At 38.0% G+C, this 24,431-nt stretch overlaps 1 protein-coding gene and 1 long non-coding RNA gene across 3 annotated transcripts in view; both read left to right on the forward strand.

Moving 5' to 3' along the window:
* Positions 1-10,226, forward strand: part of LOC115222694 (switch-associated protein 70) — a 160,462-nt gene extending 150,236 nt beyond the window's left edge. Inside the window, exon 8 of one of the 2 annotated variants that reach the window (XM_029793016.2) lies at positions 9,236-9,414. In XM_029793016.2, coding sequence (XP_029648876.1) covers positions 9,236-9,264 — 29 coding nt within the window. In that variant the 3' untranslated portion in view covers positions 9,265-9,414. Of the gene's footprint in view, positions 1-9,235 lie in introns of both variants that reach the window. The other variant, XM_029793014.2, reaches the window with a different exon arrangement.
* Positions 10,227-11,368: 1,142 nt separating this feature from the next.
* On the forward strand, positions 11,369-15,380 carry LOC118767316. The gene is made up of 2 exons (XR_005003228.1): positions 11,369-14,306; positions 14,445-15,380. It is a non-coding gene; the product is annotated as an uncharacterized LOC118767316 (long non-coding RNA).
* Positions 15,381-24,431: the final 9,051 nt, after the last annotated feature.

A 24,431-nucleotide genomic window follows, 5' to 3' on the forward strand; every position in this document is an offset into this window, starting at 1 on the left:
ACTTATTCTATTGCTCTCTTTTAACAAAGCACTAAGTTACAGGAATGTAAACAAACCAGCATTGGTTGTCAAGTGATGGTGGGGGTGACACAGACACACCAACATATACACACAAACATACATACATACATATATATATATATACATATGACGAGCTTTTAGTTTCCTTCTACCAAATCCAGTCACAAGGTTTTGGTCGACCCAAGGTATCGTAGAAGACACTTACCCAAGGTGCCATGCAATGGGACTGAACCCAGAACCTATTTCTTTATTACCCACAAGGGGCTAAACACAGAGGGGACAAACAAGGACAGACATAGGTATTAAGTCGATTACATCGACCCCAGTGCGTAACTGGTACTTAATTTATCGACCCCGAAAGGATGAAAGGCAAAGTCAACCTTGGCGGAATTTGAACTCACAACGTAACGCAGACGAAATACCGCTAAGCATTTCGCCCGGCGTGCTAACGTTTCTGCCAGCTCGCCGCCTTACTGAACCCAGAACCATGTTCTTGCACACCCCCACATTTGCACCTGCAACTGGAATGAGAACTAATTAAAATTTAGTGTTCAGTAATCAAAGAAGTAGCTTTAATTAGAACAGATCATCATCGTGGTTTAACATCTGTTCTCCATGCTAGCATCGGTTGGACAGTTCGACCGGGGATCTGGGAAGCCAGAAGGCTGCACCAGGCTCCGGTCTGATAAATGGAGTCATCAATAATTAGGTATTATACTAATAATTCTTTCTACTATTGGTTCTAGGCCAGTGCATACCATAAAGTGGTTGGAATTAGGATGGGCATCTTGTCATAGTGGAGGTGCATGATTTGATGGTTAGGGTGTTGGATTCATGACTGTAAGGTTGTGGTTTCAATTCCTGGACCAGTTGATGCATTGTGCTTTTGAGCAAAACACTTCATTTCGTGAAGTGTTCCAGTCCCGCTTAGCTGGCGAAAACGAATAATCCCGTGACAAACTGGCATCCCATCTATGCACCACAAAAACTTGGAAACTGGTTCCCATATGACTCGGGAAGGATCTTTCTCCATCTTCCTCTCTTCATCAAGTCATGGAAACCATGTCAGAGCTGACATTGGAAATTCATGCGACTTTCGGCCTGCTAAATCTTGTCGAGCTGTTCCACCCATGCCAGCATGGAAGACAGACATTAAATGATGATAACAAATGATGATGTTTCATCATACAAAAATTTTAAAGCTTTCAAATTTAAAATTCAAAGCATTTCAATACTATTTGATGTAAGAATTTTTTTCTTTTTTTTTCTTAACTTTATAAACACTAGCTTAATGGAAAAGCTAGATGCTTTGACTGAATCTCTCAAATTATTGATTATTTTCAAAATAAATTTAACCCAAAAAAAAAAAAGAAAAGACAATATAGTTTATAATGTTATCACAAAACAGTTAATGTATTGAAATTTAATCACAATAGAAATAATGTCTTGAAAATTAAATTAAAAAAAAAAAAAAAAAAAAAACTGATTCAGTATCAACAAGCTAGACTCATTTGGTGGGGTGGGACTTTCTCATTGTGATATTCTCTAGCATTTTATGAACGTTGGATTAAAAGACAAATGGCTCATTCTGCACCGAATTTACAATCTGTGCTTTCACAGTACTTAACATCATTACTTGTATAGAGATTTAAAAGCATCCGTTTTTATTGTCACTTCACATCACTGTAATTTCTAGAATATACACGAGATCACCACAAATGTCTTTATCCTTTGGAATACATGAAAACCATATGGCTTTGTCTTTTAAGACCAGGATTTTATTAACAAAGCGTTGATTATCTTATTGAGTTTGTCATGCAATTGGAAAATCTCAGTCTTTGAATTATTCTTATTTAATAAGGAGAATACTTTTCCTAGAGGAATTTCACCCTCAGTCATATTGTTGGAATTTATAGTTAATTTTACTCTTTCCCTTCTTTCTGTCTCCTCATGAACTTACCTGGCCATGCCTCTTCTCTTTTATTCACCTTCCTGTAAATGAGAGAGTACCTTGACACTTCTTTACCACCATCCTCTTTTCCTACAGGGGCAACCTTGTATCTCTCCTACAGTAAGACCCCCTGTTCCTATCTCCTATCATACTTTGACCTCTCATTACTTGGCATAAAACCCACAATACTACAAGCCTTTAAGTTCAGGGGTCTGATCTTAAGAGTTACTTGGTGATCTCACTAGTGTTAGTGCCATATAAAATCCACTCAGTACACTCTGAAATGGTTGGTGTCAGGAAGAGCGTCCAGCTGTAGAAACCTTGCTGAGGCAAAACATTGGGACTTGGTGTAGTCCACTGTTTCATGAGTTCTTGTCACACTGTTCAACCCATACCAGCATGGAAAACAGATGTTGATAATGATTATGATGATATATATATATATATATATATATATATATATATAATCACCATCATCATCATCATCATTTAACTTATATTCTTCATGCTGGCATCTGTTGGACAGTTTGACCAGAGATGGAGAGCTGCACCAGGTTCCAGTCTGATTTGGCATGGTCTCGACAGCTGGATGCCCTTCCTAATGCCAATCCCTTAACAGAATGTGCTGGGTGCTTTTACGTTGTCCTGGTATGAGTACCTATTACGTGGAACTGGCATGAGTGCTTTCTGCATGGCACCACCCCAGGGCTCTTTCAAGCAATCATCTTTGCCAGGGGACACCGGCCTTAGCACATCTGCTGTGGAGTAATGGGTCTTCTTGAGTAACAGCAAGGTACCAAGCATTTCAGGCTTTTGTCATCTCACCTGATAGCTTCAGTGCCCTGAAGTCATCCTTCAGTACTTTGTCCCATGTCTTCCTGGGACATCTCATATCTCCTTCCACATGTTCCATCTACTTTGAGAGTTTGACACTTCTTTATGAAGCTCTCAGTATTCATCCACATCGCATGACCAAACCAACACAGTCTTCTCTTTTGCATAATGCATATAATTCCTCTTATGCCTGATTTCTCTCTCTCAAAACACTAGCACTGGCACGAACATGAAACTTACATTACACATATAGCAGAACACACTAGTGTCATTCCTCTCTGGACTTCACATGTCCTCAGCATTCAGGGCCCATGTCTTACTACCTAGTAAAATTGCTGTCCCTATACATGCATCATATAATCTTCCTTACACTAGGAGAGAGAAACCTTACACACACATACATATATATATTTGAGGGGATTTGTTATAAGGATAAGAATATACCATAAACAAGTATTTAAAAAATGGAGAAAAGATGTTGAAACAAACAGATTTATTATAAAACTGGATTCAATGCATATGTACGTTTTGAAAAACAATGTAAAAATGTAAGAAAAATTTTAATCATAGTGATTATAATTGAAAATAAAAAATTAAAATTAAGAATATTTTTATTACCTGTTTTGGCTGATTTTCATGAATATGATGAATCCTTATTAGAAATCACCTTTTCTCTCTTTTTGGATCCCCCAAAAAGTTTGAATTGTTCTTTTTGAACTTACCTTTTCTTATATCATCATCATCGTTTAGCGTCCGCTTTCCATGCTAGCATGGGTTGGATGGTTCAACTGGGGTCTGGGAAGCCAGAAGGCTGCATCAGGCCCAGTCTGATCTGGCAGTGTTTCTACAGCTGGATGCCCTTCCTAATGCCAACCACTTCGTGAGTGTAGTGGGTGCTTTTTACGTGCCACCCGCACAGGTGCCAGACAGAGCTGGCAACGGCCATGAACGGATGGTGCTTTTTACGTGCCACCAGCACGGAGGCCAGTCAGGGCGGCACTGGCAACGGCCACGATCGGATGGTTCGCTTACTTGTCACCGGCACTGGTATCACAGCTGCAATTTCCATTGATGTTGATCGACTTCGATTTTGGTTCTGCTTTCTGATATCTGATTTGATTTGGTTTGATTTTGATTATATATATATATAATTTCATAATAAGATAAAAAAAACCAAGGCTGTGTAGATTTTAGAACATTTATAGATAGAAAGTCTTACAGCTGTTTCCAGGATATCTATTATATCCCTTCATCAGAGACAGTGTGAGAGGATGGTTAAGTAATAGTTAATTTAGATAGGATATGGAATAGAGAGTGAGGTGGAGGAAATAAAAGAAAATAGATGTGTGATATGTAGGGATGTTGTATTTGTAGATCCATTTTTTTAGGCAGAATGGTATACATATAATATTCCAATACCTTATGAGTAAAATCCAATAGAATTTAAAATTGGTCATTCCAAGTATGGAGTCTATACACAGTGTTATTGAATCCAGGGTTGTGATCACTGAGTCTAGACAATTAAGTTGTAGAACATGTTATGCCGAGGAGGTCTAAATAAGACCAAAGTTTGTTATCTTCACCAATTAGTTCAACCATAAAATCTTTATATATAAAAGTGAGGTTGTGTGCTGTCTGTCTCCTACGATTTAAATTCCTAAGTACTCCCACATTTTGCGGTGCAGTTTAACCAAAACCGGGTATCTTATAGTCGTGATTCATATCAAGCCCTTCTGGGTATTAGCGCATCTACGATGAGTCTACGATTTGAAAAAAAATTTACCATCATTTTTTTCCATTTTAATGCATTTTTTCGCTATTATATAAGGGAAGTAACTCTCTAAAAATGTCTACGATGAGTCAACGATTTAAAAAAAAATTTACCATAATTTTTTCCCATTTTTAATGCATTTTTTTGCTATTATTTGGCTATAACTCTCTAAAAATGCTTATATAGTTATTTCCCTTACAAACCTAAGCAACGCCGGGCGATACTGCTAGTCTCTTATATAACAAGAACATTCACCCTCTCTCTCTCTCATCTCAATGTAATCCCTTTTCTCTCCTTCTCTCTCCCCCTCCTTAAACAATTATAAGCAGCAGCAGCAGTTTCCAGTCAAATAACCACGTTTTATGTTTGCTAAAATTTTGATTACTGTATATTACTGGAATTATCTCCCTTGCTTGTTGCTTTATGACTTTAAGCACCCATCCTACTAATTGCATAATCTCGGTTAATTGCAGTATATCTGGGCTCACTGTATTACATGTGATAGCTTGCTAAATTAAAAAACATATTGATTACTCTAATGACTACCTATTTTATGTAATTTAAATGAAATCCTTATTTATAACCAAAAAAAGTAAAAAATGGAAGGAAACAAATAAAACAATGTATGAAGATAGAAATATAAACTATTTTAGTCGTCAAGGAAGCCAGCCTCCACATGGTCATTCAAACTGCTAGAAGGAGCAGTTAAATCTCCCTCAAGTCATGGCCTAAAACCTTTAAGAAATAAAGTGGATACATTCGATAACATGGTGTTAGTTTCCCATTAACTCTTTAACTGACCATAAAAGGCCCAAATATTTTATGATTTTTATGTACAAACCAGCTAGATTTGATCTCTCACACCTACCCTACAATATTATTCTAAAAATGCAACAATCACATTATTGAATTCAAATTTTAGCACAAAGCCAGCATCTGTGGGAGAGTAGATAACACAATTACATCGACCCCCAGTGTTCTGGTACTTATTTTATAGATCCCGAAAAGATGAAAGGCAAAGTTGACTTCAGCAGAATTTGAACTCAGAACGTAAAGACAGATGAAATTCCTCTAAGCACTTTGCCAAGCATGCTAAGAATTCTGCCAGCTCGCTGCCTCATCAAATTGGGTTCTTAAAGCTATGAGATAATGCTTAATCAATTTGAAGCAATGTGAATAAATAAGCTTTACATATGATGGAAAGTATCTGAATAAGAAAAGGTAAAGGGTGGGATGGGGACGCCTAGATTGAGTATGATCAAGGTATCCCAAAACTGTGACTGAAATGCTCCCATTCCATCCCTTAAAAAAAGGCAAGGGGACACTTAGACTGAGTATGATTGAGGTGTTCCCATTCAATCCCTTAAAAGGATATCAAGGGAATACTTAGATTGAGTATGATTGAGGTGTCCCAGAACTGATTGAAGTGTTCCCATTCAATCCCTTAAAAGGATGGCAAGGGGACACTTAGACTGAGTATGATTGAGGTATCCCAGAACTGAGACTGAATTGTTCCCATCGCACCCTTTACAAGGATGGCAAGGGGACACTTGGATTGAATGCGATTGAGGTTTAAATGTTGGTCAAAACTATATTTGAGTAAGGATGTAAAATAAATGAACAAGGAAATTATTAAAAAGATGTATGTATGTAAGTGTATATAATATGTACGCATATACATACACTTGTTTTTACAGTTTTCTTGTTTGTTTTTACTGTAGGCAGTAAGGAGCTGTGAAAATTAAACATGAAACCAGGCAAACTTTGTTGAAAACTTTATTGCAAGTGTCCCCTTTCACACCCACACTTAGAGACATATACATACATACAAGCATATACATATATATACGCATACAAACATTTATTTATACATATATATATATATACACACATACATATACATATATATACATACATGACAAACAGATATATATACAAATACACATGCAAACATATATATATACACACATACAAACAAATACATATATACACATACAAACATACATATATGCATATACACATGCAAACATATATAATAATAATATAAGGAGCACACAGTTGATTACAACAATGTGGATCCCAGCTGATGCGATCAACGGAACAGCTTGCTCATGAAATTAACACGCAAGTGGCTGAGCACTCCACAGACACGTGTACCCTTAATGTAGTTCCCAGGGAGATTCAGCGTGACACAGAAAATGACAAGGCTGGCCCTTTGAAATACATGTACAACTCATTTTTGCTAGCTGAGTGGACTGGAGCAACAGGAAATAGAGTGTCTTGTCCAAGGACACATCACTTTGCTGGGAATTGAACTTGCGACCTTAGGATCACTAAGCCACATATACATATATACACATACACATGTAAGTATATACTTATACACACATTCACAAGCAGACACGTACATTTGAACACCCATGCATACACTTTATACCAGTAATATTACTGGTACTTAGTTTTGTGAGTAGGTACTTAACCCTTTAGCATTCAGATTATCCTGTTTATGGTAATGCTTATTTATTCACATTAGTCTTAAGTAATCATGTATTGTCTTATAGCTTTGAGATTTCAATGATGTGATCGTTGGTGTTTTAGAAGGTTATGCCCTGGCACTTGCCACCATCTATGTCTCTCTTTCCCTTTTACTCAACCATCCCATTTATACTCCCTTTTGAGTATACCCGGCATTTTGTCACCATCTCTATCCTGCTGTCTCCTCCTGCACTTCCCTCAGGTTGGGTAACCATGTATTTCCTTTACAGTAGCACACCACCTGTTTCTGTCTTCATTCCTGCTCTCTCACTCTCTCTGGCCAGGTAACCTTGTACATCCTCTACAGTAAAACACCTGTTTCTGTCTCTCTGTCTCACCTTTCATCATCTGACACGAAGATCACCTCCTCCAATGCCCCTTCCCCTCTCAAAAAGTTTTTTTTTTCTTTCTTGCAAGGTACTTGGTGATCCTGTCAGTGCAGGTGCCACTTAAAGAACACCCAGTCCACAATGTAAAGTGGTTGGTGTTAGGAAGGACATCCAGCTGTAAAACCCTTCCCAAAACTGACCTCACCTGTGCTTGTGTCACATAAAAAGCACTACTCACCTTGCCTGTGTTTGTGCCATGTAAAAAGCACCAAGTCCACTCTGCTGAGTGGTTGGTATTAGGAAGGGCATCCAGCTGTAAAAATCCTGCCAAAACAGTCACAGAAGTCTGGCGCTGGCTTCTGCCTGGCCAGCTCTTGTCAAACCATTCCACCCATGCCAGCATGGAAGGCAGACATTAAATGATGATGATGATGATTATAGGGTAGGTGTGAGCAAACCATATCTGGTTGGTGTGGACATAAATGGATGGAACATTTTGGCCTGGAATGGTTGGTTTGAATACTATAGAGTTAAGTGACAATCTGGAAAAGCGAAGGCTTTCAGAAAAAGGAACCAACCAGCTAAAACAGAGTTTATAAAAAACAAATTGTAAGTAGAACAGTAAAAATATGCAAGACTTTTTAAAGTTCAAAATATAACATAATTTTTGTTTATCTATATCACAATGATAGAGATTTGTATCATTGTTAGAAAATATCTGATTCCTTCAAAGAAGACTTCATCATCATCGTCATTGTTTAACGTCCGCTTTCCATGCTGGCATGGGTTGGACACATACATATATTTAATAATTTAAGAAAATATTATTCCCAGAATTTGGCATCTGGTGCTTGGCACATGTCTCTTAGACTGAAACATGGCTTAGGAGTGGCTGTATGGTAAGTAGCTTGCTTACGAACCACATGGTTCCGGGTTCAGTCCCACTGCATGGCACCTTGGGCATGTGTCTTCTACTATAGCCTTGGGCTGACCAAAGCCTTGTGAGAGGATTTAGTAGATGGAAACTGAAAGAAGCCTGTCGTATATATGTATATATATATTAGAAGGTTTGGAGATGATGTACAGGTATTATATATTAGAAGAAATGAGGTACTCAGAAATCTGGATGGTTTTATATTTACAGATATTTATTAGTATGTTATATGTTTTTATAAATCATATATCATATATTAGCACTTTCATCCACTCTAGTGGAGTTTTGAAATTGAACTTTTGCAGGAATGTTGTCTTTTTTTATAGTATTATTGAGTGTGTAGGGGTGGGGAGAGATATAAGATAGTACAAGAGGGTGAGGAATGGGGAGAAAGTGAGAGAGAGCACATGAATGTGTGTGTATATATATATGTGTGTGTGTATATACGTTTGTGTGTCTGTTTGTTCCCCACCATCACTTGACAATCGATGCTGATGTGTTTACGTCCCCGTAACCTAGTGGTTCGGCAAAAGAGACCAATAGAATAAGTACTAGGCTTACAAAGAATAAGTCCTGGGGTCGATTTGCTCGACTAAAGGCGGTGCACCAGCATGACCACAGTCAAATGACTGAAACAAGTAATAGAGTAAAAATGAGTATGTGTTTATAAATTTGCTTCCCAATGATATAATTCCAGGTTCAGTCCCACTGTGTGGTATCTTGAGCAAATGTGTGTATTTGTCACCCCCACACCACATGACAATCAATAAAAGATAATTCTGTTATTCCATTATTCTACCATTCTATTAATCCGTTATTCTATTATTAATCTATTATTCTTTTATTCTTTCATTGTCCAGAGTGCAAAAGAGAAAATCAAACAAGTTGAAACCGAAAGAAGCAAAATGGAACAAAAACTAAAATTCACCGTCAACCCGATTGGCTTAGCTCGCTTGGTCCAGCCGAAATGCCCAACATTCATCACCCACCGAGGTTATGGGGCATTCCCACTTTATGATTTACAGAAAAACCATAAAAATAAGTGCCTTAATAACAGTACTGAAAATCAGGAAGACTTGACTGACAACGATGGTGGCCGCAGCAGTAACTAGGAAGTCTTTTTTTTTTGTTGTTTTTTTTTTAAATTTTAGGAGAGACTAACAGAGAGAGAACAATGATTGTCTGGTCTGATGGTTGATATGTCTTGCAATATATTGTCCCCCCTTTGTTTTCGTTTTTTTTTTTTTTTTTTTGTAATATCTCTCCCAGTATATACATACATTACAGGCATACACAAATGTATACATACATTCACATTGCATACACGTGACACACATACGAACCAACATGGGAGTTTGCAATCTTAAACTAAAGAGAATTAAAAGGCAGTTGATTCTCAAGTGTGAGTGTGAGTGTGTGTATTTGTGTATATCATAAATAATTAATGTTAGTTCTGATATATTATTTTTTTAAAAAAAAATGCATGAAAGAAGTAAAACAAAAATGATCAAACAGATTTGAAGAACAAATGAAAGAGCTCTTCTAACTGGTATCTCAACATGCTAGAAACAGCAGGTCTCTCACAAACCAGACCCTGTATGTCTTAAATGAAATAAAAAAAAAAAAAAGCTCAGCATGTTGGATAATAGTTTTCTACACACTTTCAATAAAGAAAACATAAAACATAAACGGAATGGTCAGCGCATAGCTGGGTCACTTGCAATCATCAATGGGTCTGTTCGATCAGGAGTGGTTTGAGGCTACATGGTTGTTTGGCCAGGAAGCTAATTCTTTCTTTAAATAAAAAAAAAGACATTACATAATGTACTCACACACACACACACACACAGAGGCTTAAAAATCAGGATGGTTTACAGATGAAATGATCTTTGATCACTGGTTTGCTTAACTGCAATGACTTGGGGCTAAACAACAATAGTAGCTAAATCTCACTCAAATCACCAAATCACACATGCCATCGTCGTTTTTTTTTTTTCTTTTTTTTTGGTTAAAGGACACATTGGGATGGGAAGGGAGGTGTTTTGGGGGCCCCGGAGCTAGAACAATGCATAGCGAGCAGGTTCGTAGCTTCAATGCTGTTGATCATAGGCCTGTTCAAAGAGGAATGACCTGGGACTTCATCAGCAACAACATCAATAATACACTCGTATACACATGCATACTCACATTGAAAAAACATGCTTCTGATGAGGATGAGGATGATGATGATGATGGTGATGGTGGTGATAACAATAATAATGATAATAAAACTGGTTCTTGTTTTACTGGCTCTGAAAGTATGAAAGGCAAAGTTGACTTGATAGAATTTGAACTCAGGACATAAAGGGGCAGAAGAAATGGTACAAAGTATTTTTGGACAGCTTTAATAATAATAATAATAATAATAATAATAATAATAATAATAAGAGCATGCAGAGAGCACAAACCTCCACCAAGGCAACACCAACATCCTCTCAATGATTAGCCAGAGATAAGTTTTAAAATGAAAATACTTGAAATAAACTCGACTGCTCTCACAAATGAGAATACTAAAAATGAACCTGTCTACTTTCAAAAATTAAGTAAAAATACAGGAAAAATAATCCAGAATCCTTGTCCAGTACTGGATCGATCTCAAAATTTAATCAGTTTGTGCCAGTCATGAGGCCAAACATCCCTGAAAGTTTCACCCAAATCTATCCCGCAGTTCTTGAGATATCTTGTCCATGGTCAAACAAACAAATGTGACTGAAAACAATACCTCTGCCTTTGCTAAGGTGGAGGTAATAATAATAATAATAATAATAACCTTTTATATTATAAGCACAGGGTCTGGAATTTTGGGGAGGAGTTCTCGTTGATTACATCGATTCCAGGGTTCAAACTGGTACTTGTTTTATTGACCCTGAAAGGATGAAAGGCAAAGGTATCCATGGTGGGATTAGAAACCAGAATGCAAAAATGGATGAAAATGTTGCTAGCCTTCACTTGTTTCCTTGTAAAGTAGTATTTTGGCTTGACTAGACATGTTTTCACTGAAGATTGGAAATGAAGGACAGGAAAATCCGTTACATATATAATGCTTTCTTCAGTCAGTTTCTACATACTAGAGGCCAATGCTAACGGCTCTTTTTAATTTTGCCACCAGGCCTGAAACTTTGAGTGAGGGGCTAGTCAATTACATTGACCCAACGTTTGACCATATTTATTTTATCAGCTTGGAAGGTATCATTATAATGATGTTATCTTTATAATGAAAGGGTCAAAAGCAGTACATTCCCATGTTGGCACAAACTCAGAAACTGATGATAGACCAGTGAGTAGTTGGTTTATATTTCACCCTAATATTTTATAAGCAATTTAATTTATTGATCTCGAAAAAAAAAAATTACTTCAGAGTATGGTTTGCTTCTTCCATATTCACAGCTGGTTCAGCCTGTCTTTTAACCCCATCTGACCAAAGCAACTGGAATGTCTTCTTAGCTGGTAGAAGCAGATTCACATCTACGATTTATGACCAACTGGACTGCTATCATCAGTAGAAGAAGGGGTACCACAAAGAACATTGTATATCAGTGTTTGAGTTCTGCTGTACCATGGGGAATCTCACAACAGAGATTCCTCTCCATGCATTCCAAGAAACCAATTCCTGCCGTGTGCTGTCAACAATGTTCAACAAACTCCCTATTTGTGAAAACCCATTATGCATCTCAGAATGTCACGCCAACTTTTGATCATTCCATTCTCATTCTCAGGCAGTTGAGTGTCTTCCATTGAAACCATGGTACTTCTGAGCCAAGAGGGAGGTCTTCATCAAGGAGCAGTTACCTTGTCAATTGGAGGAAGGTCATTCACAAGCTTTTCTATCCAGAGCTGGAGTCTGATTTCTTCCTAAGATGTTGTTAGGGACTGTACATGGCCAAGGAAATTTCTTCTTTAGTTCAGTCATTAAGCCAAGATTTGACATATATGGAGGAAGATGTATGTGCCTATGCACATACACACACACATGTATACTCAGTCCTCACTTGAACAAGGCTGAAAAATTGGTTGAGTCAGCAGAATATAAGATAAAATATCTTGCAGTATTTTTGTTCCAGCTCTGGACTCTGGTTTCAAACACCTTCTGAGATCAATTTTGCCCTTCATCCTTTTGAGATCAATAAAATCAGATTCAATCCCTGGTAGAATATTGGTAAAATTCCATCTCTTTACTTTCTGAGTTCTTGGGTGTTAGACTTAATCCTTTAGTTTTCAGATTATTCTGTCAAATCTAATACTTATTTATTCACATTCTTTTGAATTAATCATACATTGTCTCATAGCAACGGCATGATTAAACATTTTAAGAATGACATTGTAGAGAAGTTATGAGTTGGGCCAGATCTGAGCAGTTTGAACTTAAAACAGATACAATTTTTGAGCTGGATCAGATGATAAAGGGTTAATCCTTCACTCAATTAAATACCTCCATCAAGTAGTTTGAGTGCCTCACACCGAGTTTGCTATGTTACGAGCATTGAAGCCATATTTCCACTTTGGGACTATCTTCCATTCTGTCTACCTTCCTGCCTGCCTCAGACTTCCTTATACAATAAAGAACCAGGGACATTGTCCTTCCTTCCATGACAAAACAGTAAAAAGAAACACACTTATTACAAAAGACAATCCAGCCATGACCACAATCTTATATAAATTATGTCTAAAACAAAAAAAAAAAAATGTGCGATGGTCTATCATGTATATTGTTGCAAGGGGAAAATGTTTATGATGACAATACTTTCTCTCTGTCTGTCTGTCTCTCTTTTTTACACAGGTGTTGGAAGAATTATAAAATGACTTCAGATTAACTGATTATTTCAAAATGATTTCTATTCTAGATACTGAAATCTTGTTAATGATAAGATCTCTATATACAGGTGGTATATTGCATACATATAAATATATTTACATATATATATATATATATATTGCCATTATCACCATCATCACCATTTTGATGCCCACTTTTCCATGTTTACACGGAATCGGTTGAGGCTGATTTTCTATGGTCAGATGCCCTTCCCAGGTGATAGCCCTCACCTGTTTCCATGTAAAGTAATATTTTAGCTTGACTACACATGTTTTCACTGAAGATTGGAAATGAAGAACAGGAGAATCCATTACATATATAATGCTTTCTTCAGTCAGTTTCTACATACTAGAGGCCAATGGCATCTTTTCTTTAGTTTTAGCTCTGCTGCCTTTGTCTTTTAATCCAGCAATCATTGACAAATATTGTCCAGGTAGCTAGCATTTTAGTTTAAGACTTCGGAAATTGATCCAGACAGTTCAGTTCATAGTTCTTTAGATATGTGTGTGTGTCCATGTGTTTGTGCGAGTGTGTTTGTATGTGTGTGTGTCCATGTGTTTGTGTGTGTGCTTGCATGTTTGTTTACATTTCTTAGATTGTTGACATCAGTGTTGCTGAATACTTCACCTCTACAACTTCCTGTTTTGAGGATGTGTAAAATATGCTGTCTTTTATCTGGGGGGGAAAAAAAAATGAAGGGTCAATGGTAAGGAGAGCCAAACATGAAGAATGGACAAACTTGAAAGAAAAAAAAAAAACCTGACAATATATTTATGTATATGTGTGTGTGTATTTTAAAATGTTACTTGAACAATTATTACTTCAGAAAGAAAAGTGTTTTAATATTTAATTCCATGTATATGTGTGTGGTGTGCGTATATGAAATTGGTAAATATAATGTACAATAAAAAATTTACTGTTTCGTTTTGGTTAGAATACCAGTTAATACTGACCAAAGTCTCACACTAGAGTTTGCCTGCATTCAACATCTCAATCTCTTCCTACCACTTCATTTATTTTTAGTTTCCCTCTACAAGTCTTAAGTGAAGTGTGAAGCAAATTGCATTTTATTATAAACCGTAACTTAGCAGTTCGGCAAAAGAGACCAATAGAATAAGTACTGGGCTTACGAAAGAATAAGTCTCGGTGTCGATTTGCTCAATTAAAGGCGGTGCTCCAGCATGGCCGCAGTCAAATGACTGAAACAAGTAAAAGAGTATGGGATGTATCAGGAAGGGCATCTGACAATAGGATCCACCCTGTCCAACTTATGCAAGCATGGAATGGTGGATGTTAAAATGATGATGATGATGATACATATAAAATATTGTATTGTTGGTAAGATCAGCAAAAAAAAAAAGTACTCTGTCTGGGTAGAGATAAATATGTCTGCTATTATTAGCTTCATGTGCTGAATACATGCCAATGAACTAAAAATGAGATGATAGGATGAGAGCAAAAACAAGAAAAGGCACCTTTTCTTGCTTTTTCTTTCATCTTATTACCCCATTTTTAGTTCATTATGCCATGTGGGCAGTGTCTTATGATTGTGCTAGGGTACCAGGCATGTCAAAAACATCGTTTAACATGCTCTCGTCACATGAAACTAATAGCAGCACAAAAATACATATATATGTATATGTATATATATATTTATGTATCCATACATTCATACATACACACACATACGGGCGCGCATATTTACTGGAGACTTGTCACAATGATCATTTTAGCAAGGTATTGTCAAGTGCCTTGATAAGACCTTGTTGGTTGAAATGATTATTGTACCAAGTCTTAAAAATAAAAAAAAGACAAAAAGCTCTACATTTGTATTATACATTAAGTGCTAAATCTGAAAGTATTCCACTTTGATGGAATGAAATTCAATAAAGATAATACAACACACACACATATATATATAGATGTCATCAATTGCTAAATACCACCAAATTCCAACCTCCTTTATTTGGTGTTGTTGGCCCTTTGACCTTCCAACACTTGTTGATTACTATGACCAACTCATCTCGAAATTTTATATTATTTACATGTATTTATATGAACTTATTTCAAATACTCTTTACTGTACGAAAAGCCAGCCTATGGCAAAACTTTGAAGTCACTGTGTACTTCCTTATAATAAATATTTTATTCAATGTCTTGTGTTGTCTCCTTTAATGTTTGTTGTTTTTATATATTTAAAAAGAAATATATGAAGATACATACATACACACACACACACATATATATATATATATATATATATATATCAAAAGGATGTGTTATAATACTATTCCACATATACAAAACCAACAATCCAACATACCTCCATCTTCAGCTGCTCCTCAGATATCATTATGGTTTTGACACCATTCAATCTGGCAGTGTGAGCAGCACTAAAATAAGTGTTGTTTGGGAACAAACAAACCAAAGAAACCACAACTTTCAAACACATTTACCCTATGTACAACCGTATCAGTAAATTACAACCACTCCTAAATACGTTACTAAACGGCGACAACTCTATTAAGTCATACAAAAATTATAATTCCTACCGTCTTCTGTAGTATAATAAAAAGTAAAAGCTTAATAACCACATTGTTTCAATCAATATATTGGCAGGATTAAACACTAACTTTAATAAAACTACAACAAAGAGACATATAAGCCATATATAGAATATAAATATTATATATAAAAGTTAGGAGGTTGGAAGTCAGATGGTTAAATAAAAAAATATATATATATATTCACCTTGCAAACTTCCTGACTTTGTATATAACCCTCACAGAATTCTTTTATCTCTTGGATTGTCTGGATTTTCAGTTACACAATACTTGACATTACTTTGTAAATTAATACAATGTGGACTGATAGCCAAGTCCATAAGGAGAGCTTACTGTGATAACTTCACAATTCTCTAAATGCATATCTTAAACTACTCGTTCATATATGTATATATTTATGTATAGTGATCAGAAATTTCAAACTAATGGGTGTTTGGGGTACCACTACAAATATAACAATTCTATTTAGAATTTAGGTACATTATAGAACTCAACATGTATCAAGCAAGTTCATGATGAAACATGGAACAAATCACCTGCATCAGTTGTTAGCTGCAAAGACATTGCATCCTTTAAAACCTCCATGCTTCCTGAAATTCGTCAACACTACACTTGATATTCCTACCTTCATACGCATGCACACATGTGTATCATGACTCATACACTGTTCACTTTCCTGACGTTTGCACATAATTCTATGTATTATACATGCACCTTTGATGAGTTGAAGTGCACCTGAGCACTATACACAATTTTATTATTATTATTTTGTTTCCTTTAAACATCACTTCTTCAGGTAAATATACACCTTACAATACTATTTAAGTGATATACTCTTTACTCTCTTTTACTCTTTTACTTGTTTCAGTCATTTGACTGTGGCCATGCTGGAGCACCGCCTTTAATCGAGCAACTCGACCCCAGGACTTATTCTTTGTAAGCCCAGTACTTATTCTATCGGTCTCTTAGCCGAACCGCTAAGTGACGGGGACATAAACACACCAGCATTAGCTGTCAAGCGATGTTGGGGGGGACAAACACAGACATACAAACTCACACACACACACATATATATATATATACATATACATATAAACGACGGGCTTCTTTCAGTTTCCATCTACCAAATCCACTCACAAGGCTTTGGTCGGCCCGAGGCTATAGTAGAAGACACTTGCCCAAGGTGTCACGCAGTGGGACTGAACCCGGAACCATGTGGTTGATAAACAAGCTACTAACCACACAGCCACAATCAAAGTACAACTCATACTTTTTAGCAGTGAAATGCAAGAAATTTTAGACGAAATATCTTACAAACTATAGAATTTTCTCAATAAAGCCAAGAGAAAATGATGTTTTATAAACACATTCTACCAGTATACGAAGTTTAAAAATGTTTAGTTACCTGGAAATTATTTTTAAAAACTGCCGGTCAAACCGAAAAGATCCATATATATATATATATTTTTTTTTTACTTGTTTCAGTCATTTGACTGTGGTCATGCTGGAGCACCGTCTTTAGTCGAGCAAATCGACGCTGGGACTTATTCTTTGTAAGCCCAGTACTTATTCTATCGGTCTCTTTTGCCGAACCGCTAAGTGACGGGGACGTAAATACACCAGCATCGGTTGTCAAGCAATGCTAGGGGGACAAACACAGACACACAAACATATACACACATACTTATATATATATACGACAGGCTTCTTTCAGTTTCCGTCTACCAAATCCACTCACAAGGCATTGGTCGGCCCGGGGCTATAGCAGAAGACACTTGTCCAAGATGCCACGCAGTGGGACTGAACCCGGAACCATGTGGTTGGTTAGCAAGCTACTTACCACACAGCCACTCCTGCGCCTATATATATATATATTGGAGATGTACTAGCATAGCAAGTAATTTGATCTGAGATCGTGTGCTGGAACGCAAACAATTGCAGCGTGGAAGGTGCTTATAAGCCATTTAAGAAACACACAAAAACCGTTAGAATCATTTAAATTTAATTTGTCAGAATATTTTCGTCGCTTTCAGACCGCGACCTGTTCACTGACAAAACTTCGTGCTGCATCTGAGAAAGTAAGTTAGTTCATGATATATATATGTACGTATGTATGTGTGTGTATGTGCGTGTGTGTGTGTGTATGTGCGCATGTAAGTATGTATGTATGCATGTATGTGTATGTATCTATGTATGTATATGTGTGTGCATGTATGTGTTTTAAGTGTAGTTCTAAGGCTGACACCGATAGCATGTGCGATAGTAGTTCTGATGTCGTGTGCATCTGAAGGGGGGTAGTCTGGCTTCATCCAACCCTGACAGCATTCACAGTGGGTCTTTTTGTATGCTGAGGTAATGGTAGGTGGTCTACCTCGTTTGTTACGGGTGTGACAAGCATATAGAAGATTATTGTGTGGCAGATATTCATCGGTACAAGTCAGGGCCAGGAAGAGCCCTAGTTCAAGGGCCAGGAAGAGCCCTAGTTCATATACGTTCACATTTTTTTAAACATCATATTACTCTCACTAATTATCTCTATACATTTTTCGACAGCAAAGTCTACATCAATGGAAGGATATAGTGATACCACATCCATGCTACCTACGATGTGGTCACTGAGGTCACATGTGTTGTTGCATTCGCGGATCCTGCTAAGGAGGGTCTTCGGTACTATCACATACATCCACAGATAACTTTATTAAGGGTCGTAGGAATTGTGAGAGAAAATATGATATTTTGTGGTTGTTTGCATTGTTGGCACCACAAACAGGTCGGGTAGGTGACCCAAGTATATGATCCATGTGGCTCTTCAAAGGCCATATAGGGGTGGGATTTCATTGTTTGTAGTTATGAAATTGTTTGCTCTGCGTTTCTCAGACTGGAGAATACTCCACATCCCCATGTGAGCATTAAGTACCTATTCGTTTTCAATGTACTCGAGTGTTGTTGTTTCTGTCATGTCTCTGATGTGTGGTTGCATGTTTGAAATGTAATTAGATATGTAGGAAATACGACCGTATGTGGAGGTTGGCGACATAGGTAAGTCACACGGTCGCATCCCTAACAAAATAAGATAAGCCATAAATACAATTTATACAATGCAGTGCCAACAGAATATAGATTAATGATGACAAGCTGTTCCACTGTTTGAGAGATGATAAGATTTTATTTACAATGGTGTTAAGGTTAGAATGGTTGTGAGTGCTAGCAAGTGTTGTGTATGCGTGGATCTGTGAAGTTGGTGTGTACATGTCTGAAGTGGACGATGGTAGAGACGACTTATAGTTGGTACAATGATGGTGATGACGGCGGCGGAGATAGAAGGCGTTCTGTTGCGGGTGTACATAAGCGTCGTCGTGGCTGATCGTCTGTCGCTGGAACTGGAACATGTTGAGTAGCTCTGTGGTCAGAGGTTAGTCCTTAGAAGGACTAGAACCAAAGACCAAGTATACTGAGAACATTCCTTTATATACAAGTAAGGTGGCTCAACAGAGCCTAGGAAAAAGGGACCTTAACCAAAGGCCGTGATTGGTTGGCTTTGGACAGTGGCGCGAAATAAGTAGAGACAAATCACGCCACATGTCAACCAATCAATTCAGTGGACACAGCAGGAACAGCTCGGCCAAAGATGGCTGTAATCTCAAACGAGATCATTCCTGCCGTGTCTCTCAAACAGTGAGGATATCAGAGACCGCAACAGATAAATTGTCAACAGACATTCTACCTGATTTGTCAGTCGGGAAGCATACACTCTCTCTATTTTTGATACGATTTTTTAATTTGTTAAGGCCTTTCTTAATTTTGGTGTCAAGATCATGGGTCTTATTCTTTGTTCATTTTTGTTTATGCCTTTGGGTGTAATTAGAGAAAGCTGACAGGAGTTTGGATTTAGTAAGGGTAAACTTTGCTTCTAAAGCATCGTCAGCATAGGGGTGGCATGCATACTCTTTTGTTGAAGGGTAAGTTGGTAGGGCAGACCCTTTTCATGTCAAACATGTCACGTTTGTCATAGAAACAACGCATGGAACGGTTATTGTCAGACGTGTCATGAATGTCAGGATTTTAGTTGTGGTTAAAGTGTGTTCTCCATCTAAGTTTGGTGAAGCATTTCTCAATGTCTGGTAGTATTGATTATCTTACTAACCTTATTATATGTGGCGAACTTTGGAGGGAGTTCTAGGGCAGCGAGTTCATCTGTATCCGTACACTCTTCCGTTTCTTGTTAGTTGGTCATCATCGACGGGTTTGTCATTCATAGAAATTCCATCAATCGATTCAGTCGTGTCAAACTGTTTAGTTGTTTGGTGGTTGTATGGTAGTTGTAACGTCCATGTTAGTTTCTCTTCAAAGTGATGTACGCACCTGGTTCCATACGGAGTTACATTCACGACGAAGTAGTTCTTTTAATTGTTTCATTTCTTGATTATTAAGTAAGTTCTTCACTTTAGCGAGGGCCTCTCGCTTTTCCTTTTCTTTAGTGGCAAGGTGTATATATAGTTTGGACTTCAGGTTCGTCATTAAGATACGTTTTAGTCTCGACGCTTGTCCTTTCTTTAGGTTTAGTGCTTCGACCGTTTTGTAGATCCTTTTCGGGTAAACCTTCAGTGAGATGCAGTGTCTAATGAAATGAAGCTGTTGCTTAGCTGTTATTTTTCTCAAGCAACAAGTATAAGTTAGAGGTATTTAAAGTTTCTAAGGGATAGATATAGAATTATCCAAAGGCACTTCTGGTAATTATTTCAGTAGGTATATTCCTTGGTAAAAGGTATACGGCAGCAGGTAATTTGGCGGGTAGCCGTAGTTTAATTTATATAGATGAGAAGAAAATGGAGGGAAAATAACAAACAGGAGTGTGTCTTTTGGGCTAATAAGCCCATTATTTAATTAGTAAATAAAGGTGAGAGTGAGAGTAAAGTTGTTTACGATAATTTCTGTTTACCATGGTGAGGAAAATATACAGAACGAAGAAGTCAGTGGTAAAGAGAAGAGTGAAAGATCAAAGATTACATCAGAAAAGAGAAGATCAAAGATTTGAGTGTCTTACACTATAGTTGGGAGGTTCACAGTTCGTTGAGTCCATTGTTAGGTGGATGAAGAATATAAGACACACTTCTGTTTGTTATTTTTCCTCTATTTTCTTATATACAAGCTGGTGTACCCGGTAATTCCTGGGGGCAAAAGATGTTCTATTGAAACGCATTATTAGTCTGATATAAGAAAGCAATTTCGTTATAACAGCCACAAAATGTGTATTTTCCATCACGAAACCGTATAAAAACTATCAACGGGAGGAGGGAGAGATTGTTGATGGTTGGCGAGAGAGGTTTTCGGAGGTTAGTGAAAAAGATTGTGGGAGGTTGTTGGAGTTTGGTGAGAGAAGTTGTCGGAGTTTGGCGACAGAGGTTGTCGGAGTTTGGTGAGAGAAATTGGCGGAGTTTGGCGACAGAGGTTGTCGGAGTTTGGCGAGAGAAATTGGCGGAGTTTGGCGACAGAGGTTGTCGGAGTTTGGCGAGAGAAATTGGCGGAGTTTGGCGACAGAGGTTGTCGGAGTTTGGCGAGAGAAATTGGCGGAGTTTGGCGACAGAGGTTGTCGGAGTTTGGCGAGAGAAATTGGCGGAGTTTGGCGACAGAGGTTGTCGGAGTTTGGCGAGAGAAATTGGCGGAGTTTGGCGACAGAGGTTGTCGGAGTTTGCGAGAGAAATTGGCGGAGTTTGGCGACAGAGGTTGTCGGAGTTTGGCGAGAGAAATTGGCGGAGTTTGGCGACAGAGGTTGTCGGAGTTTGGCGAGAGAATTGGCGGAGTTTGGCGACAGAGGTTGTCGGAGTTTGGCGAGAGAAATTGGCGGAGTTTGGCGACAGAGGTTGTCGGAGTTTGGCGAGAGAAATTGGCGGAGTTTGGCGACAGAGGTTGTCGGAGTTTGGCGAGAGAAATTGGCGGAGTTTGGCGACAGAGGTTGTCGGAGTTTGGCGAGAGAATTGGCGGAGTTTGGCGACAGAGGTTGTCGGAGTTTGGCGAGAGAAATTGGCGGAGTTTGGCGACAGAGGTTGTCGGAGTTTGGCGAGAGAAATTGGCGGAGTTTGGCGACAGAGGTTGTCGGAGTTTGGCGAGAGAAATTGGCGGAGTTTGGCGACAGAGGTTGTCGGAGTTTGGCGAGAGAAATTGGCGGAGTTTGGCGACAGAGGTTGTTGGAGTTTGGCGAGAGAAATTGGTGGAGTTTGGCGACAGAGGTTGTTGGAGTTTGGTGAGAGAAATTGGCGGAGTTTGGCGACAGAGGTTGTCGGAGTTTGGCGGGAGTTGGCGAGAGAAATTGGCGGGGGTTGGCGAGAGAGGTTGTCGGAGTTTGGCGAGAGAGGTTGTCGGAGTTTGGCGAGTTAGTTATTTGGAGATGTTGAAAAAATGTGTATTAATGCAATGTGTAAATTAATTACAGCAATATGTATATAACTGTTTAGATATTGAATTAGAATAGACGTTCATGAAAATGTTGTATGAAGATAAATAAGCAATAAATATTATGATTTGTGAAATAAGTATAACTGATAATACAGGGTGTCGCGAGTCAGTGTGGTGTGGAAGTTAGTTTCATTTTTTAAGAATTTTAAGCATTCAAAGTATGAGTTCATTGTACTGGGACTAACTGGTGAAATACGTTGTGGAATGAAAAATGTATCATCGTAAAATTTGAACTATTACAAATACGTTGTGAAAAAAAAAAATTATCTACTGTCATGGAGAAAATGTAACTGTAAAAAGGCAGAATTATCGGAGTAATGGGCATTCGAGAAAGTATGTATAGAAATGTATGAATGAAGAGATTCAAATTGAGGAAGTGCAATAATAATATTTAGCAGCTCAAAACTGTGAGTCGTGAAATACAGAATTAGGTCGGCTGATCGTTGGTTCAAAGCAATCGAACATAAACAATGAAATCGGTTATTTCCCTTGAGTGTTTAAAAAAATTAGTTATATAAGGTATATATAAAGGTCCCTTCAAGAGGCCGTATTATCGATTTTTTTCAACAATCTAAATATGTCACGAGGTTTCCAGACACGAGTTCTATTCACGTGTCAAGTTTCATCAAAATCAATAAAACGATGTAGGAGGAGTTAGCTAACAACGCCACAAACACACACCGATTTTCCACATATGTAGTAGATATATATATTGTTTTATCTTTTTACTTGTTTCAGTCATTTGACTGCAGCCATGCTGAAGCACTGCCTATTTTCAAATAAATCGACCCCAGGACTTATTCTTTGTAAGCCTAGTACTTATTCTATCAGTCTCTTTTACTGAATCGCTAAATTATGGGGACATTAACACACCAGCATTGGTTGTCAAGCGATGTGTTGGAGGGAGGGACAAACACAAACATATACACACACATACATATACATACAGCAAATCGACCCCAGGATTTATTCTTTGTAAGCCTAGTACTCATTCTATCGGTCTCTTTTGCCGAACTGCTAAGTTACGGGGACATAGAATCAAGGACAGGATTGGTATAAAATTGGTTAAACTCAAAAAGTCACCCAGAAAGTTTTCCGAAGTTATTCAAGCTGGTCTACCATAAGAAGACAAGGTTCCTAGTCAAAGGACAATTCATAGAAGATTATTTGATGCTGGTCTTCAGTCCTATAAACCTTCAAGATTAACCTCAAAGAATATTGCTGATCTTTTGGCATTTTGACAAAAGTATTAAAAAATTGGTCAGTTGAACAACAAAAATGAGTTATTTTTTCAGATGAAATGCAGGTGTCATAGTTTTATACATTTTGCAGACATAGGCGCAGGAGTGGCTGTGTGGTAAGTAGCTTGCTAACCAACCACATGGTTCCAGGTTCAGTCCCACTGCGTGGCATCTTGGGCAAGTGTCTTCTGCTATAGCCCCGGGCCGACCAATGCCTTGTGAGTGGATTTGGTAGACGGAAACTGAAAGAAGCCTGTCGTATATATGTATATATATTATAAGTGTGTGTGTATATGTTTGTGTGTCTGTGTTTGTCCCCCTAGCATTGCTTGACAACCGATGCTGGTGTGTTTACGTCACCGTCACTTAGCGGTTCGGCAAAAGAGACCGATAGAATAAGTACTGGGCTTACAAAGAATAAGTCCCGGGGTCGATTTGCTCGACTAAAGGTGGTGCTCAAGCATGGCCGCAGTCAAATGACTGAAACAAGTAAAAGAGTAAAGAGTATGTGAGACAACCTCTTAAGTGAAGAGGTAATCCTTGGTACATTAATCCCAACTGTTAAAAATGCTCCAAAAGTTATGGTGTGGGGAGCTATTTGTGCTGGTGGAAGATGTGGAGTGTGGTTTATACCTGAAGGTACAACTATCAAGGGAACTAATTACCTTGAAATTCTGCAAACGAAAATCCTACCATTAATGAAGAGGAATCAGTGTATGCACTTCCAGCATCGGGGGACACCATGTCACCAGACAAGAGCAGAAAGCTTGACAACCGGAGATGGTGTGTTTATGGGCTTACAAAGAATAAGTCCTGGGGTCGATTTGCTGGACTAAAGGCGGTGCTCCAGCATGGCTGCAGTCAAATGACTGAAACAAGTAAGAGTGTGGTGAGACTTTTTGAACACCCTATACAAACCAAATACTGCAACCAGCATGGAGAACTT

This window comes from Octopus sinensis, linkage group LG20 (genome assembly GCF_006345805.1).
Source record: "Octopus sinensis linkage group LG20, ASM634580v1, whole genome shotgun sequence".
Taxonomy (NCBI): domain Eukaryota; kingdom Metazoa; phylum Mollusca; class Cephalopoda; order Octopoda; family Octopodidae; genus Octopus; species Octopus sinensis.